This window comes from Polypterus senegalus, chromosome 15, assembly GCF_016835505.1.
Source record: "Polypterus senegalus isolate Bchr_013 chromosome 15, ASM1683550v1, whole genome shotgun sequence".
In the NCBI taxonomy this organism is placed as follows: Eukaryota; Metazoa; Chordata; class Cladistia; order Polypteriformes; family Polypteridae; genus Polypterus; species Polypterus senegalus.
The window spans coordinates 78922556-78942264 of NC_053168.1; the positions used below are offsets into that span (position 1 = coordinate 78922556).

At 39.2% G+C, this 19709-nt stretch overlaps 1 protein-coding gene across 8 annotated transcripts in view; it reads left to right on the plus strand.

Moving 5' to 3' along the window:
- LOC120515735 (cytoplasmic dynein 1 intermediate chain 1) overlaps positions 1-19709 on the plus strand; it is a 459517-nt gene that overhangs the window by 195775 nt on the left and 244033 nt on the right. For all 8 annotated transcript variants that reach the window (XM_039737005.1, XM_039737006.1, XM_039737001.1 and 5 more), the window contains 2 exons: positions 5502-5664; positions 12516-12615. In XM_039737005.1, coding sequence (XP_039592939.1) covers positions 5502-5664; positions 12516-12615 — 263 coding nt within the window. The remainder of the gene's footprint in view (positions 1-5501; positions 5665-12515; positions 12616-19709) is intronic.

The following is a 19709-nucleotide window of genomic DNA, read 5'->3' on the forward strand; positions in this document are numbered from 1 at the left end:
GTCACTACTGGTAGCATGAGGCGATACCTGGACCCTACAGAGGTTGCACAGGTAGTCCAACTTCTCCAGGATGGTACATCAATACGTGTCATTGCCAGAAGGTTTGCTGTGTCTCCCTGCACAGTCTCAAGGGCATGGAGGAGATTCTAGGAGACAAGCAGTTACTCTAGGAGAGCTGGAGAGGGCCATAGAAGGTCCATAACCCATCAGCAGGACCAGTATCTGCTCCTTTGGGCAAGGAGGAACAGGATGAGCACTGCCAGAGCCCTACAAAATGACCTCTAGCAGGCCACTGGTGTGAATGTCTCTGACCAAACAACCAGAAAGACTTCATGAGGGTGACCCAAGGGCCCCATGTCCTCTAATGGGCCCTGAGCTCACTGCCCAGCAGCATGCAGCTCGATTGGCATTCGCCATAGAATACCAGAATTGGCAGATGCACCACTGGTGCCCTGTGCTTTTTACAGATGAGAGCAGGTTCACCCTGAGCACGTGACAGAAGTGAAAGGGTCTGGAGAAGCCATGGAGAACATTATGCTGCCTGTAACATCATTCAGCATGAGCAGTTTGGTGGTGGGTTAATGATTGTCTGGGGAGGCATATCAATGGAGGGTCACACAGACCGCTACAGGCTTGACAAAGGCACCTTGGCTGCCATTAGGTATCAGGATGAAATCCTTGGACCCATTGTCAGACCCTATGCTGGTACAGTGGCTCCTGGTGCACGACAATTCCTGGCCTCATGTGGTGAGAGTATGCAGGCAGTTCCTGGAGGATGAAGGAATTGATACCATTGACTGGCCACCACACTTTCCTGACCTAAATCCAATAGAACACCTCTGGGACATTATGTTTTGGTCCATCCAATGCCACCAGGTTGCACCTCAGACTGTCCAGGAGCTCAGTGATGCCCTGGTCCAGATCTGGGAGGAGATCTCCCACAACACCATCTGTCATCTCATTAGAAGCATGCACCGATGTTGTCAGGCATGTATACAAGAACACAGGGGCCATACAAAGTGCTGCGTACAATTTTGAGTTGCTGCAATTAAATTTTGGCAAAATGGACTAGCCTGCCACATAATTTTTTTCACTCTGATTTTTGGGGCGTCTTTGAATTCACGGCTCTGTAGGTTGATCATTTTTATTTCCATCAAACGATGTGGCATCCTTTCGTTCTTAACACATTACCCAGTCTATATCAGTATAGATATCCAGGATGATTTCTTTTTCCCATTGAGATCTGATGTGTTTTCAAAGGTTTCCTTTAATTTTTTTGAGCAGTTTATATATATATATATATATATATATATATATATATATATATATATATATATATATATATATCCAGAGTACACTTTTTGTTTCATGTTACTTAAAGCCATGCTTTGACCTTTTGATATAGTCATTAATGAAATGTTTTGTAAAATTGTTGCTAGATCTCTGCAAGTTATTCATTAAGTTGGAAGAAAACAAGATAAGGAGTCCCTAGAAGATGAGATAGATAGATAGACAGATAAACAAATACTTTTTTAATCCCAAGGGGAAATATAGTATGATAATGTGCTTAAGATGGACAGTTTTTGTTAATAATGCTTTGCTTTATGTTTACGTTTCAGTTTAAAATTGTTTTTCAGATTTGTAGGACAAATTTCTTTGAAAAGTGCTTTACAAAATGTTATCTTTGTTGCTATAGACTGTAGCGTTTGTGACAAATAATTCAGTATGCATATTTAATCAACGCTATGGCTATATGGTAAAAACTGATAACAGGACCACCCAAATCAGAACTTGGTTCTAAATCCACTTCTCATTGCTATCAAGTGTTTCTTTTTGATTCTTCCCCATATTGTAGTTAAAGACCTTGTCTCTCCTATTAATGAGTGAACCTCATTTCTTCAAATTATAACAAAAAAATATTAACAATTTTAATAATGTAAGCTGGACAAAAAGCCCTGAACATGACACTAGTTTGTTAGAATCACTCACACTGTACCAATTTTCATAAAATCCAAACTGTTAAGCATATTTTTGAAGAAAAGGGAAGGGAAACTGAAGTACAGAAGAAAAATACAAATAGAGGTGGGTTGCTTCCTTTGTTATGACCAGTGTAGCTGAGAGGAGTTGTAGTGTCCATCAACCATGAACTAAACAAAAAGAGTTAGAAAGTGAATGGTTGAGTCACCAAGGAAAGTGAATTATACTTAATGAATTATTACAATTAGTAACTGAGAAGCATATAAACAATAGTGTTGGTTGTTTGTAGCAATAGTGGCTGAAATGAAACTTGTTTATGTGTTTACTAATTTTTAAAATAATGACACGTTTTATAAGAGTGTTTTAATTTTTTTTTTTTATAGCATAGGAAGTTCTTCAATTCAATTGAAAATTGTTGGGGTTTCAAAGAAGTCTTTATTGGCATGCTTGCCACCGTTAAAGGACCCTGGTTCAGTAATTGCTGTGCTGCTTCTTAGCTCCACGCAGAAGTTGGTCAATGTGTATAATGTGTAACTCCTCACTTTGTCATTCCTTTTTAATAACAGTCATGAATTTTAAGCAAAGTGGCCCTGTCTGAGTGGGTGTTGATGTGCGTGTTTGTGTTGCAGCGGACTGATGTCCTGTCCAGGGTTGGTCCATTCTTTACCAGGATAGACTCCAAGTTCTCCTAAACCTACAATTTAATGTTGCAGGTTAAAAAATGAGTTGATGGATAGAATGAGCTAGTTTCCATGTGCAAATAACATTGATCATTTTTCTTCATGGATTATTTTACTACTGCATTTCATTTTCTATATCTTAATTAGTCCATGTTTATCAATCTGCACAGCTTTACTAATTATTAGAATTTGATGAAAATCAGATTTGAATTTTGTGGTTAAATTATAAGAATAATAAAGATTTTTTTTGCAGAGAATTCACACACTTATTTAATATAATAGGATTTTGGGTGTCTGAAATCTAGACACTGGGAATTTTAGATCCAATCCTTTTCATTATGGCCTTAATTTTTTCTCTCTGTGGCTCAAATGCAGCGCTGTACTTTATGTTGCTGTTGTAAAGTTGCAAAAAAAAAAAAAGACAGCACAAAAGATGGTATGTAAGACTTTTAAAATGTATCGTGTCATTACGGTGGGGAATGTGCGACGCTTGAATATAAAAGCACCACGAATGCATCTGTATGTCGGCATTTTGCTTCTCCACATCGAACCATTCATCAAACATCGATGCACGCACATCGATCCCGTAGGATCCTCATAGAGGTTTTCTGTCTCATGTAGATAGTAAACAGAGACTCTGATGTCACATTCCAACTTTTATTACACTGCGCCCCCCAACTTTTTGGTGGTACTGCAACTCGCACACGCGTCGTGTTAATTTCTGAGGACCTGCTCAGGGGACGCGTCAAATGAACGCTGGAAATGCGTGGCAGCGATGATGTGTGTGCGTACGTGTTCTGAGCGTGAAATATAAATGAGCCCTAAAACAATTATTTTCAAGATTAGTTGATTGGCAATAGTAAGTGAGGTTTTTCTGGAAAAGTGACATAAGCAATGGCCTTAGACAGAGAAAACTGGCGATAATTCTTCATATGATTGACTAATATTACATATTTACACAAAAAATGAAAATTGAAGGTTACAAAATGTGGTCTTCTGGGAAGAGATTTAAATAATATTGCTGCATCTATCCAGTTAGCCAAAGTTCGTGTTAATACCTGTTTTGTGATTGTAGTTCTTTTGTTAATTTTTATGGGCTTTTTTTCTGATCTTCCTCAGTTTTATTACTTTTATTTGAGCTGAATTAGTGTTATGACTAATCATTTTATTTTACATTACTACGGGGCTTCACCCCCCTGCTCACTTCGCTCACCACCCCCCCAGCCTGCGTTACGCGCCAGCCACGAATTAGACAATCTACAAGTCTCCGACTTAAAGTTGAAATCCGAACAATATATTCAATTTCTTTTTGCTCTTCCATTATTTCACCAAGCAATAATTTCCATTTGTTAGTGCTAATGCGATCTTTACTATCATTTTTTGAGACTTTCGAATTGTAGCACTTCCATTATCTCTAACCTGCTGTGCATGTGTATCGTGTCAGTGTTTTTAAACTCTTTACAATGTTCTACTTTGTCATCTACTCTTTGTCTTTTATTTTGGCCCCGGGCATGGTTGAATCTTTTGGAACAAAGTCTTGTCTGGCAGGACATGAAATTATCTCTCTGAAGAAGTCACGTCTCATCCCAGGCTAAAAAGTCTCATCTCGTCAAAGTTTTTTTTATATATATTAGATATATATATACATTTATATATTTTCTTGCAATGTGGCACCATTTTGTGGTCAGATGTTTGGTTGCTATCATCAAGTTTCCTGGAAGTCATGGCACATAATGTCACCAGGAAAATGTTATTTAAAATGGCCGTGTGATTTGATAGATTATGGATACTATCTAAACCACACGTTGGCATTTATTCATTTAGAGTCAAGGTCTTGAACTTTGTGCAACTTTATAAGTTTATTTTTTTATATCTTCTATATTATTTTCTAAAATTATTTCGGCTACTGGGTTTCCATCAGGAATTTCCTAAGGTACTGAATTGAAATATAATATTCTATTCTATTTGGTTTGTGTTTTCTTTTTATTTTGAGGGTGTTAAAATATTTTTGTGTCTTTACGCTATTCCATCTTGGATTCTATGGGTGACCCCATTTTGAAGGTATATTGTTCTAAGTTCTGCATTGCTAGGACTGGACAACAGGAAATGCACTGAGCATGTTATCACGATTTCAATGGGATAACGATCAACATCAGACACTTTAAGGTTGTCTTTGCAAATACGAACATAATAGAGACTGCATGTGTTTAATTTATGTTGGTGTTAAATCTATGTACTGAAAATTGTCTTCAAATTTTTGGATTTTGCATTGAGTTTTAACACTTGGTAATTGTGCTACTGGTAACGGGTCTTGGCTTAAAATCTGACCACACTTATATCCTATTCCATAAACAAATATTACCCAGAAGACAGATCAGAACAGTTTTTTTTTTTACTTTGAGTTTTGCCTAGTGTCATAGGTTTTGACACATAATAGTAAGTCTTTCTGGTTTTTACCATTTTTGCATGTCCGAACTATGTTTTCATCTCCTGGTTCTTCTTTTCTGTTTGGCCATTCGGCTTACCAGACTCCAACTTGTGAGAGAACAAATTGCATGTAAGGTACTATGAGTACTGATTAACTATGTCACCAGTGATGGCCATCTGTACATTTTTCAGTTAAATATTAAATACTTTATGGAGATATTTATTCAAGATGACACCTAAAAAAAAGCACTAAAGCTATATATTTTTTGTTCAGCCCTTGGATAGATTTGCAAATGTAAAGAATTAAATATAGTGTTAGAATAGAGAGGCATTCAGTTCAGATAAATAGCTTGCTGTTGACGATTCTCAGATCATAAAGACCCTGCTTTTTGTCTTTGTTTCTATGTCCTTTTACAGCTCACCCAAGGGAGCTGACTGAAGAAGAGAAACAGCAAATTCTCCATTCAGAAGAGTTTCTCATATTTTTTGATCACACAAGTCGTATTATGGAGAGAGCACTAGCTGAAGACTCGGACATCTTCTTTGACTACAGTGGTCGGGATTTAGAGGAGAAGGAGAAGTAAGTAGTCTTTTAACTCGGAAAAAAAGATAAGTCTGCCACAGTTGATATGAAATACCATATGCTTCTGTTAAAATAAGTTGTCATGGTTTAGGTGCTTTTAATACTGAGAACATAAACTCGTCTACATTTACAGCCTTCATAACATTCATGACAATTTAACATAAAGGAATCAGTACTGTTAAAAACATCAATAGATGGATGTCAGTATCCAAAGATGCATATATAAATTAGGGTAGAACATTAACTCCGTGATAATTGTTGCAGCCTGACAGATCAATTGTCTGGGTTTAGAATACCAAATCGGGCGGCACGGTGGCGCAGTGGTAGCGCTGCTGCCTTGCAGTTAGGAGACCCGGGTTTGCTTGCGTGGAGTTTGTATGTTCTCCTCGTGTCTGCGTGGGTTTCCTCCGGGCGTTCCGGTTTCCTCCCACTGTCCAAAGACATGCAGGTTAGGTGGATTGGCGATTCTAAATTGGGCTTGGTGTGTGTCCTGTGGTGGGTTGGCACCCTGCACGGGATTGGTTCCTGCCTTGTGCCCTGTGTTGGCTGGGATTGGCTCCAGCAGACCCCTGTGACCCAGTGTTCGGATTCAGCAGGTTGGAAAATGGATGGATGGATGGATAGAATACCAAATCATTATTCAGGTGGAGTTTGAATGTTCTCCTCATGGCTCCATGAATTTTTCTCTCACTACTTTCCTCCCAAATAGCAAAATCTTGCATGATGTTAATTTACCTGGCAGTTCTTCATTGGTCTCTCTCTGCGTAAGGATGTGTGTTAGGGCTTGTTTATACTTCACGATCAGAACGCATACACGCCCGCATCATGGCTGCCACGCGTTCTCAGCGTTCATTTGATGCGTCCTCTGAGCAGGTCTTCAGAAATTAACGCGACGCGTGTGCGAGTTGCAGTACCAGCAAAAAATCGGGGGGCGCAGTATGCTAAAAATTGGAATGTGACGTCAGAGTCTCTGTTTACTATCTACATGTGACAGAAAGCCACTTTGCGGATCCTACAAGATCAGTGTGCATGCTTCGATGTTTGATGAATGGTTCGATGTGGTGAAGGAAAATGCCGACATGCATTACAACACTTGAGTTGGATTTAGCATGTTTGAGAATATATCTATATTAATAAAAGGCAAAGCCCTCACTGACTGACTGACTGACTCTCTCATCACTAATTCTCCAACTTCCCGTGTTGGTAGAAGGCTGGAATTTGGCAGGCTCATTCCTTACAGCTTACTTACAAAAGTTGGGCAGGTTTCATTTCGAAATTCTACATGTAATGGTCATAACTGGAACCTATTTTCGTCCATATACTGTAATAGACTGCAGCTCGATGGCCGTGGGAGGCGGAGTTGTGTGTTGTATCATCACGCCTCCCATGTAATTGAGTGCCTGCCCATATAAGGTAAATATTCGCGGGTCAAGGACTGTGCATAGCATATTCATAAGTAAAAATATCTGAATCACAAACTGATGTTAATTATATTTTGTCCATGAATACTTATTAAATAATTCCAAATAGTCTGTCGGCTTCCTTTCATAGCTTTTCTGATGGTTGTGCTGCTTCCAGGCATGTATTTTTGTATTAAAGCATTTAACCAATCACATTTCAGCCATCATTTGTTGCCAGGCAGAGAGGCCTTTACAATCCGTTGTGCAGGCACTCTAACACAGAATAAATGTCGATTAACCTGTTGCTTCAACCAATCAGATTTTGAGTTGGTGTCAGTAGGGCCCTCTAGCAGCCGTACGGCAACGTCACCGTATTCAGACCCATTGATTGGATAAAAGCCGATATGAGGAACTCTACGAGGCCACTGAACGCAACGCAAGCACTCTGAGGGTCCTCGCGCGCACTACGGCCAACTCCATGACAGGATTCTGGACAATATTATTTGCCAGACACAGACCAGATTTCAAGACCACGAAAACCTGATATTTTCAGCCCTAAAATGAATTAAAACTTATGCCATAAATACGACAGGGCAGGTTCGACTTTCATCATTTGCTTCGATGGCAATAGAAAGGGTCTTTTTGATGGAACTGAAGCGTACGGTACGACAGAGTAATTAAACTGTTTTTGAGGAAAGATAGGAGGATGGATTTTGTTTACAAATAATCTGAATTTTTGGTGAGTAAAATGTTGCGATTTTCCTAAATAATATTGCAAGTTTATGAGGTATTATTGATGTTTTTTATGTGTGCCGCGGCTGTGGCTGCAGTAGAAAGGAACTTGCTCACCCCTGGTTTGTCTATTCAATAAAGGCATTTATTGTGGCTACAGGACTTATCTTATAAATATATATCTGTACATATATATATATATATATATATATATATATATATATATATATATATATATATATATATATATATATATATATATACAGTGGACCCTTGACTTACGAACTCAAATCGTTCGCGAGGGCTGGTTGTAACTCAAGTTGGTTGTAAGACAAGACTATTTTTCCCATAAGAAATATTGGAAATACCCATAATGCGCTCCGAACCTCCCACAGCTACACTTACTTAACCTTTTCATAATAAAAAAGGGTTGTATAATGTGCATAATTTACCAAAACACCCATAATTTTTCTAATGTACTAACCAAAAAGTTATAAAAAGTGCCTAGCCTACCAGAAACAACAATTTCATACTGTACTCACCATTTAATTTGACATCTTTGGCTGCAGGAAGAGAGGAGGAGGAGAATGAAATGGAAGGTGGTTATTGTTTAGAAGGAGCCTCCTTTTTGCAAATCTTTTCTTTGTAAAATTATCGAGATGGTGGATTTCGACATGCTGTACATATTAGCGAGATCGGTCACACGAACACCACTCTCATATTTCCGCACAATTTCCTTCTTCGTTTCGATTGTGATCGCTGTTTCTTAAGTTAGTAATGACAGTAGTCAAGCACTCAGTTCAAAGCTGGTCACGTTGTAAACTACTGTAATAATACACTCCAAAGCAAGCTGGTGCTGACTCAGCCTGATGACATCATCATGTGCTGTGCCAGCCCACTAGCTAACATCTCTTAACAATCACTTTCTTTACCTTTGTTACCTTCTCTTCCTTCCTTAGCAATTAAGCGTCTTGCTTGCCATGGTCTTAGTGAATTATATACTGTATATAGATAAATCACTGCACTGACCAAAATTACGTCCACAAACACATGTATCTGGGCTCCGACTGACGCTTACGAATGCTCTCGGCCGTTTGTTTACAATCGCACAAGCGGATACACGTGACCGCATTTGGGTCGTATACAATCGCACAAGCGGATACATGTGACCGCATTCGGGTCGTAACGCAAGATGTTGGTCGTAAATCAAAACAAAAATTTTGGTCGTAAATCAAGTTGTTCGCATGTCAGGCCAGTCATATATCAAGGGTCGACTGTATATATATATACCCCGATCTACATACTGTCAAATAAATGAACCACATGCCGTGACACAACACAAGAGGCTTCGTCTCTAGCGTTGACATCCTTGGTTTGATTCCCGAGAGGGGGTGCAGTGAGTGTGTAGGCCTGATGAGCCCAGAATTAGGGTGAAACACGTGCTGCATACTCTTTGCATTATTTGACAGTAAAAGTATTTCAAATATATATATATTGTAAAAGACTGATGAGAAGACAGCAAAAAGGTTTGGGGTTTTCCGGCCCTGTATATTGTCGAGAATCCACAATATATATTCAAAATATAAGGTCAAAACATAAACAAAACTATTCATATGTGCGACGCCGTAGCATGCCGTCGGCAGTCATTTTATTAGGGAGGAGCCGGAAGTGGAGGGATGCTGGGAAGGACCGTGAGGGAGGATGGGATTGATGATGTCAGGACAAGATGGCGGAGGAAGGGCGGAAGTACCGTACTGCGGTCAAAACCTGGCTTATGGTGGCAGAGGGTCCTTTTTCCTATGAGGAAGCAGAGGGAGAAAGTTAGTACCCCACCATTCCCTGCCGGCGAATGTGTTCCCAGGTGCGTTGAAATCCATCCGTGGTCTCCTACTCGCGCGTGCGTGACAATATATATATATATATAAAATATACACACATATATTATATATACACACACACATACATATATATCAGCGCGTTCCGATTCATTTTACACTCGCACCCCCTGTGACGGACGATCCTGATTTCGAACCCCCTTGGTTTGAGAAGAAGTATGAAAAAATATGAGGTTAACGCAGAAAAACAGATCACCAATTGAAGCTTTATGAATAATGGACACTTTATTCGCCATCAATAATTGTTTCGGTAAAGCCATACTCACTGTAATCCTCCTTCCATTTTCTCATTTTTTCGCGACTAGCCATGATTAAATGAACAGTAAAAAAGTAAGAGCGAAGCGATGGTGACTTATTGAGGCAGGCAGGCGAGAACACAACAGCACGCGGGCTCGATGTAGTGCACGTCAAGTCGATCTAAAATGTGCGATCAGATTCGAAAAAATATATCTTTTCAAGTTCTGTTTGATATAAGTAGGTTCTATTTAGTCGACAGAAATATCTTTGGTAGGAATGTAAGTTGAATTTAGTCTTTGGTGAAGATAAAGCTATGCAATGATGACTAAATTTAACTTACATTCCTACCAAACATATTTCTGTCGACTAAATAAAAATTACTTATATTTAAAATTTAAATAGAACTTGAACAGATACGATAGTTCATAATACCCATGCAGCACTAAGTGCACGTAAGAGCAGGAGTCATCCGTTTTAACAAGCAGCGTATTGCACTGATATGAAATAGCCTGCCCATTTAATTATTTAGGAATGAATAGATAGCAGAAGTCTATTATAGTATATGGACGAAAAAATAGGTTCCAGTTATGACCATTATGCGTAGAATTTTGAAATGAAACCTGCCCAACTTTTGTAAGTAAGTTATTTTTCATTACTTCTTTAACACACTACTTCTCCTCTGCAAAGCGTGGGTATTTTGCTAGTTATATTATAAATTAACCCTGTCAAAAAATTAAGCTGTAATTCAAAATTAAAATTTTGTATATTGTCAAAGCATTTCAGGGGTAGAGTATAGACTTTGTAATAAATAGCCTAACTGAATCCAGATGTTTATGCTGCCCTTTAGAAAAAGTTTCAGCAAGTCAAAAGCATAACATCCCCACTGAAGTAACCTACAAAAATAGTTAAAAGAGAGAAAGGGAGAGGAGCTGAAGCAACCCATTGAGAGCCAAAAGAGAATGAGAGACAATAAGGTCTTTCTCTTGACTGCCATTGTTTTGTTTTTGCATATGACAAAAGCCTTTTCCATTTAATTAATCAACTAACAAACTGAATTTATGCCATTTGCAGTACATTAAGAAAATGTGGGTACCGAACTACAATATACAGATATGGACATATTTCTTGGTAACTTTACAGCTCATTGAAAAGTGCTATATGCTTCCTAAGAAGTGATTGAATGAAAAGCAGTTGTCTCATGTAAAACCGACATGGCTTTGATATGTCATCGAGTAAAGCAAAGTAAGTATGAAAAAATATCAAATATTGCATATTCTACAAAGATATTGTAAAATGGACTGGACACATTTGTTGGTACCTCTAGAAAAGGAATAATTGGATTACAGTGATCGTATGTCTGTTTGCTTTTGAGTGGCAGTGGGCTAAGTGAAACAAGATCCAGGAGTACTCCATTGTTGAAACAAAAACATAAAAAAGCCAGACTGGAATTTGCTAAAATGCATATTGACAAGTCATAATGCTTCTGGTAGAATGTCCTCTGGACAGACGAGACAAAACTGAAGCTTTTTGGCAAGTCATATCATCTTTATGTCTACAGAGAAAAAAATGAAGCTTTCAAGAAAAGAACACCATATGTACCGTGAAACATGGATGAGGCTCAAATATGTTTTGGAGCTGTTTTGCTACCTGGCAAATGGTGTCTTAAATTTATATTAGAAACAATGAAACCTCAAGACTTTCAAGACATTCTAGAGCCCAGTGTCAGAAAGATGTCTCAGTCATGGGTCATGAATCCTCCAATAGGATAATGACCTAAAACACATAAATAAAAGCATCCAAGGATGATTAAAACAAAACATTGGGCTATTCTAAAGCGGCCTTCAGTGAGCCCTAATTTGAATCCTGTCAAAAATCTGTGGAAGGACCTGAACCATGCAGTCTAGAGAAGGTACCCTTCAAACCTGACACAACTGGAGCAGTTTGCTAAGGACGAGTGGGCCGAAGCTCATTGAACGCTACAGGAATTGCTTGTTTGCAGTGAGTGCCTCTGAAGGTTATGCAACAAAATATTAGTTTAAGAATCCCATCATTCTTGTTCATGCTGTTTTCATTTGTGTAATTATTTGAAATATTCTCTTGAATTTAAGATCTAAAGCAAAGTCTGATTTTTGTTAAATACAGAATGAACAATAATGAATGGCAATTACTTTTGTCAGTTTCAAGTTATTTCACAGGAAATTCTTTTTTAAAGGTAGGTGTCAACAGATTTGTCCACATCTGTATAAAGCAGTATGTTTGAAAACCGTTACAGTTTCAGGCAAATAACAATATCTGCTAAAGTTAAATCATTTACATTTGATATTATATAATCGTTTTCTTACGGTTGACATAACAGTATCAAACAATGTAGTCTCAAAGTATAGGTACATATTTTCCTATGTGAACTTTATTTAACTTAAACGTTATATTCTTGTTTAGTCTTTCAAATCAAAATTATTCAACCTTTTTGCATTTGAAAAATCTTGGTTAATACTGATAAAGCTTTTCTTCTTTCTTTGTCTTTATTCCAAAAATAAAAATCAATATAAAGTGTCTCTTAAAATGAATTTCTTTTATCTTTCAGTGACATCCAAGATGGTGCCAATCTATCTTTTAATCGTCTTTTCTATGATGAACACTGGTCAAAGCATCGTGTTGTTACTTGTTTGGACTGGTCTCCACAGGTAAAAAAAAACAATAAGTCTTTGGATTTTTTATATTTTAAGAAGTACCCGGACTGGGGTATCGGAAAAACAGTGACACAGTTTGTTTATTTTAATATTTTTAATTTATAAGTAGCATTGGAAGTCTAATCTCTTCCCTAAAAAGATAATTATAGCATTAGTGGCCTGATTAATGACTGTTGTAATATACTGCTCAAAAGAATTAAAGGAACACTTTTTAATCAGAGTATAGCATAAAGTCAATGAAATTTATGGGATATTAATCTGGTCAGTTAAGTAGCAGAGGGGGTTGTTAATCAGTTTCAGCTGCTGTGGTGTTAATGAAATTAACAACAGATGCACTAGAGGGGCAACAATGAGATGACCCCCAAAACAGGAATGGTTTAACAGGTGGAGGCCACTGACATTTTTCCCTCCTCATCTTTTCTGACTGTTTCTTCACTAGTTTTGCATTTGGCTACAGTCAGTGTCACTACTGGTAGCATGAGGCGATACCTGGACCCTACAGAGGTTGCACAGGTAGTCCAACTTCTCCAGGATGGCACATCAATACGTGTCATTGCCAGAAGGTTTGCTGTGTCTCCCTGCACAGTCTCAAGGGCATGGAGGAGATTCTAGGAGACAAGCAGTTACTCTAGGAGAGCTGGAGAGGGCCATAGAAGGTCCATAACCCATCAGCAGGACCAGTATCTGCTCCTTTGGGCAAGGAGGAACAGGATGAGCACTGCCAGAGCCCTACAAAATGACCTCCAGCAGGCCACTGGTGTGAATGTCTCTGACCAAACAACCAGAAAGACTTCATGAGGGTGACCCAAGTGCCCCATGTCCTCTAATGGGCCCTGAGCTCACTGCCCAGCAGCATGCAGCTCGATTGGCATTCGCCATAGAATACCAGAATTGGCAGATGCACCACTGGTGCCCTGTGCTTTTTACTGATGAGAGCAGGTTCACCCTGAGCACGTGACAGAAGTGAAAGGGTCTGGAGAAGCCATGGAGAACATTATGCTGCCTGTAACATCATTCAGCATGAGCAGTTTGGTGGTGGGTTAATGATTGTCTGGGGAGGCATATCCATGGAGGGTCACACAGACTGCTACAGGCTTGACAAAGGCATCTTGGCTGCCATTAGGTATCAGGATGAAATCCTTGGACCCATTGTCAGACCCTATGCTGGTACAGTGGCTCCTGGTGCACGACAATTCCTGGCCTCATGTGGTGAGAGTATGCAGGCAGTTCCTGGAGGATGAAGGAATTGATACCATTGACTGGCCACCACACTTTCCTGACCTAAATCCAATAGAACACCTCTGGGACATTATGTTTTGGTCCATCCAATGCCACCAGGTTGCACCTCAGACTGTCCAGGAGCTCAGTGTTGCCCTGGTCCAGATCTGGGAGGAGATCCCCCACAACTCCATCTGTCATCTCATTAGAAGCATGCACCGATGTTGTCAGGCATGTATACAAGAACACAGGGGCCATACAAAGTGCTGCGTACAATTTTGAGTTGCTGCAATTAAATTTTGGCAAAATGGACTAGCCTGCCACATAATTTTTTCACTCTGATTTTTGGGGTGTCTTTGAATTCAGGGCTCTGTAGGTTGATCATTTTCATTTCCATCAAACGATGTGGCATCCTTTCGTTCCTAACACATTACCCAGTCTATATCAGTATAGATATCCAGGAGGATTTCTTTTTCCCATTGAGATCTGATGTGTTTTCAAAGTGTTCCTTTAATTTTTTTGAGCAGTTTATGTTGTGTTTGGTTGTTCTAGGAAGATGGTAGAGGTACAGCAGTTCATCATGGCTGAATCAGATTCATATTAAAGCCCTTGGCCTCTTTGCAATGACTTGTAGGTGGCACCTATGTTCTTGTAATTGCAAAGGGTTAGGAAGCAGAACTAAAGTTAGGAACTGAGATGACTAATCAAAGTCGAGGAGAACTTTAGTACTCATTTTAGTTTTTTTTTTACTCATCTTCATCTACTGTAAGTTTTTTATTTGACAAAAATAAGCAACTGAAATAGATGTTCAGATATACAGTATTTTATATTTACAGTAATCCCTCGCTATATCACGCTTTGACTTTCGCGGCTTCACTCTATCGCGGATTTTAAATGTAAGCATATCTAAATATATATCACGGATTTTTCGCTGGTTCGCGGATTTCTGTGGACAATGGGTCTTTTAATTTATGGTACATGCTTCCTCAGTTTGTTTGCCCAGTTGATTTCATACAAGGGACGCTATTGGCGGATGGCTTAGAAGCTACCCAATCAGAGCATGTATTACATATTAACTAAAACTCCTCAATGCTATAAGATATGCTTCTCGCACGGTGCTTGATTGTTTGCTTGTCTCTGCCTCTCTCTCACCCTCTCTGACATTCTCTGTGCCTGACAGAGGCTGTTTGCTTAAAAGATACTGACGCTCCTCTAAAAAATGCCACTTTATTGCAGTGCTTCGGCATATTTAAAAGCACAAAAGCACACATACTGATTTTTTGATTACTTGCTTTAATCTCGCTCTCTCTCTCGGACGTTCTCTGTGCCTGACGGAGGAGATGTGAGCAGAGGGGCTCTTTGCACAGAGGCTGTTTGCTTAGAAGATACTGACGCTCCTCTGAAAAATGCTGCTTTATTGCGGTACTTCGGCAAACTTAAAAGCACACGTATTGATTTTTTGATTGTTTGCTTTTCTTTGCGAGCGCTCTCCCTCTCTCTGAAATTCTCTGCTCCTCATGCAGACACTCCTTTGAAGAGAAGATATATTTGCATTCTTTTAATTGTGAGAAAGAACTGTCATCTCTGTCATGGAGCACAGTTTAAACTTTTGGCTAAAGGGTGTTATTTCATGTCCAGGGGGCTCTAATAATGTTAACAGTGTGGGAGAGTTTATAAGGGTTTAAAATATATAAAAATAACTATACAAACATATGGTTTCTACTTCGCGGATTTTCATCTATCGCGGGGGGTTCTGGAACGCAACCCCCGCGATCGAGGAGGGATTACTGTATTGTGGAACCCAAGGGGCATAGAGCTCCCCAAACCCCAGACACAACAGCCACAGAGCCCACAAGTTCAGCAGTACACGTGTTTATTTATAGTGGGGAAGCTCTTCTCCCTCACTTCCCTTAACAGTGTAGTACAAAGCACCCAGCAGCACAATCTACAGCAAGCTTCATCCCTCTTCCTCCCGACTCTGGCTCCCAGAATGGAGTGAAACAGCTCCTTTTATGTTACACCTGGGAGTGCTTTAGGTGGCTCTTCAGGGTTAACTGGAACTACTCCCAGGTGTGATGGAAACCCAAAATAGGGTTCTATAGCTTCTCCTGGTGGCTCCCATAGAACCCAATAGGGCTGTGCCAAACTCCAACTCCCAGAATGCCCTGCAGGAATTCGTGGTGCCACAGCCACCCAGAAGGGCTGCCCTGTAGCATCCCGGAGAAGGTAGTGCCTTGTAGATGCTCTCTCCCCCAGTCCTTCCATCCATCTGACGTACTGGCCGGGTGATGGCTGTGGCCGCCCGTCACAATATGTATTTCTCTTTAGTGGTTTTTATTCATTGTTAGTTCCAATATACACCCTATATGCTCTAGTAAATTTGTCCATTGAAGAGACTTTGCTAACATGGCTTTCTATTGTGAGTGACAAAGATTATACTTGAAATGCTAAACAAACTTGAAGTTGAATACAGGCAAGGTCAAATACACTTAAGATCAGTTTTTTTCATTAAAATTTTAAAAAATAGATTTGTAATTTTTGAAGTGAAATGCATTTCATCACAATCATAGCTTGCTTTCATTTGCCCCACACACTTTTTTTCTGAAGTAAAGCTGCATTTTTTAGCTTTTATAAAAAAAAAAAAAAATCCATCTCACCTTGTGGCTTACAATTGTGCCTTACTTAAATGTGTATCAAAATCGTTGATGCAAAAATGTAATTTACTTTTGTGAAACTCAACTATTTCTGAAAATGGTTTAGGCATCCCACTTTATATTTTCAATACATACGAGATCGCCTTTCATCCCAAGTGCGTAGTTACTTGTAGCTGGATGCATCAGTGCCTAAGTTTCAAATGTAATTTGATTGTTGTACTAGCATATCAGGCAGTTTTTTTATAGGTGACATTTTATTTCTCTAACCAAGTAGACATAAATGTAACTGTTTTACAAATCTGATGCTTACATCCTTATAGTAGCATCATGTACTTTTACTGTCTTCTACTTTTGGAAGAAATGGACTGAGTTGTCAGTTCCTTGGTTTGAAGCTTTTTTCATACCTTAAAAGAAATTCTATGCCTAACTCCTCACAATATTCTCATAAATAAAAATGATGTCCATCTCTTTCTTTCTTTCTCTGTTAATTACTGCAGCACAAAAAATGATGAGACAGATTTTGAATTAATTAGATTTATATGATATTGCAACTTCTTTATAGCAACACCACTAGACTACTACATTTTTGTTTATTTCCTTAGAAAGATGGCAGATTAATTCACATTAAGTTTGAAAGTGTATGCATGGTATTCAGGTTTACTTGCAGGCTTAGTTAACTGCTTCGAAAGTTGAAATATTTTAAAAGACTTATTTATTTAGAGATATCATATTTTTGTTTATCAAAATTTTTAACAATGTTTTCAAAAATGACTGTGATAACATAAATTAATTCTGTTATCAGAGTACATAAATCTATTTTTTTTATATTGTATTTTATCTATACTAATAAAAGGCAAAGCCCTCACTCACTCACTCACTCACTCACTCACTCACTCACTCACTCACTGACTCATCACTAATTCTCCAACTTCCCGTGTGGGTGGAAGGCTGAAATTTGGCAGGTTCATTCCTTACAGCTTCCTTACAAAAGTTGGGCAGGTTTTATATCGAAATTCTACGCGTAATGGTCATAACTGGAAGCAGTTTTTCTCCATTTACTGTAATGGAGATGAGCTTCAACGCCGTGGGGCGGAGTTTCGTGACATCATCACGCCTCCCACGTAATCACGCAGTACATAGAAAACCAGGAAGACCTCAAAAAGCGCTGAAGAAAACATGCATTATATAATTGAGATGGCAGCGAAACAATAAGAAGCGAGCGAGTGACATATACAACCATATTCATGAGTTCTGCTACTTGAAACAAAGCACGATGTAAACCTACACTTTAAATTAAGTTCATAGACAGGCTGCGCTGGCGTTTGTAATTTAGTGCCTGCCCATATAAGGCCGTCCGTCAGCGGCAATCCAATAGCAAACTGCCACGGGTAAATATTCACGGGTGAAGGACTGTGCTTATGGAGAGGAAGATGAGATGGTCAGGGTGGTGTTTGACACAAACTCAGCGAAACTGCGAGAGAAAGTTTTAAGTGCCAGGACTAAGGTAACATTAAATACAGCCATGGACATAGCACGAGATGGCACCAGCACAGCTGGGAACCTTCGATGCATGTACACCGAGTGGCTCACTTGAACTGGCGCAGTGCACAGATAAAAGGCAACAGTTCCAAAGAGCTGAACAAAACCGAATTACACAATTGAAAAGGCAGCAAAAATATGAAGCGTCTCATACATACAAGCATATTCATAAATCCAACTACTGCGGAAACAAAGCACACGTTGGAAAAAGTCAATGTCCCGCTAAAGGAAGACAGTGTAAAAAAAACCGTGCATGCAGTGTGTCAGGTCTCAGATAAAGAAGAAGACGAGCTGTTTATTGATGCAGTAAGAAACGAATCGATGAATGAAACCTGTCATCTTTACAGCGATTGACAAACACGGAATGTAACTTGAACACAACACATCCTACAAATACGAACCTGATTGAAAGAAATAATGATAATCAAATCCTTGATGACAGCAACACTCAGTAACACTCACAAAACAAATACTGTATATTGACAGTCATGTTACGTTATTTTTAAAATGTTCCCTTTTCTTTTTCTAGCTTTTTTAACACACTACTTCTCCGCTGCGATACGCGGGTATATATATATATATGTATATATAACCCGATCTACATACTCGAATAATGGATACTTTATTCGCCATCAATGATTGTTTTGGTAAAGCCATACTCAGTGTATTCATTAGATGAGCGGTAAAAAGTAAGGGCAAGGGAGGATGACTTATTGAGGCATGCAGGCTGTAGTGCGTCAACTCTATCTGAATTGCGCGATCACATTTGAAAAATATATCTTTTCAAGTTCTATTTAGTCCATATGTGTCAAACTCAAGGGCCGGGCCACATCCGCCCGGCGTAATTATATCCGCCCGCGAGATCATTTTATATACTGTATTATTGTTATTAAAGCCGGGTATATGAAGCGCTGGTAACACAATAAACTACAGATCCCATAATGCAGCGCTTCAGCTGCCTTGCCAACAGTTACGCGTTAATCAAGTCTACCTTAAGATGCTGCAAGTTATTGCGAAGCTAGCTCACACGATGCTGAAGAGAAAAGTTGATTCTGAAAATAGAGCCTTTAAAATCGATGGGAGGCTGAGTATATGTTTACTGAACCCGTGTGTCTCATTTGTGGAGCTAATGTGGCTGTAATTACAGAATTTAATCTAAGACGGCACTATGAGACAAAACATCAGGGTAACCTGAATGCAATGCAGAAGATACAGAAAGCAGAAGAATTAAATAAGAATCTGACACTTCAGCGGACGTTTTACCGTGCACAATCACAAAGTGATTTCAATTGAGCTGCTTTTATGGGAGACACAACCACTTGCCCCACTTTCCCTGTTACCAAGTAATGTTAAACCAAGTCGTCACTACGGTGTTCCCAAATCGCACTTTGCTGATAAACTGAGCGCACTGAGTTTGCACGGCGCTTTGGTGACTTTGAAGAACAAAAAGTCCGTCTACATGCGGCTCGAACCTTGTGCATGTTTGGTAGCACATATCTGTGTGAGAAGCTCTTCTCAGTGATAAAGACTAACAAAACAGCACACAGGAGTCGCCTCACTGATGAGCACCTGCAATCCATCCTGAGAATCTCCACAACACAGAACCTCACACCAAACAGAAACGAACCTGTGCCAAAAAGATGCCAGGCGTCCAGCTCTAAAATGACATATGAGCAA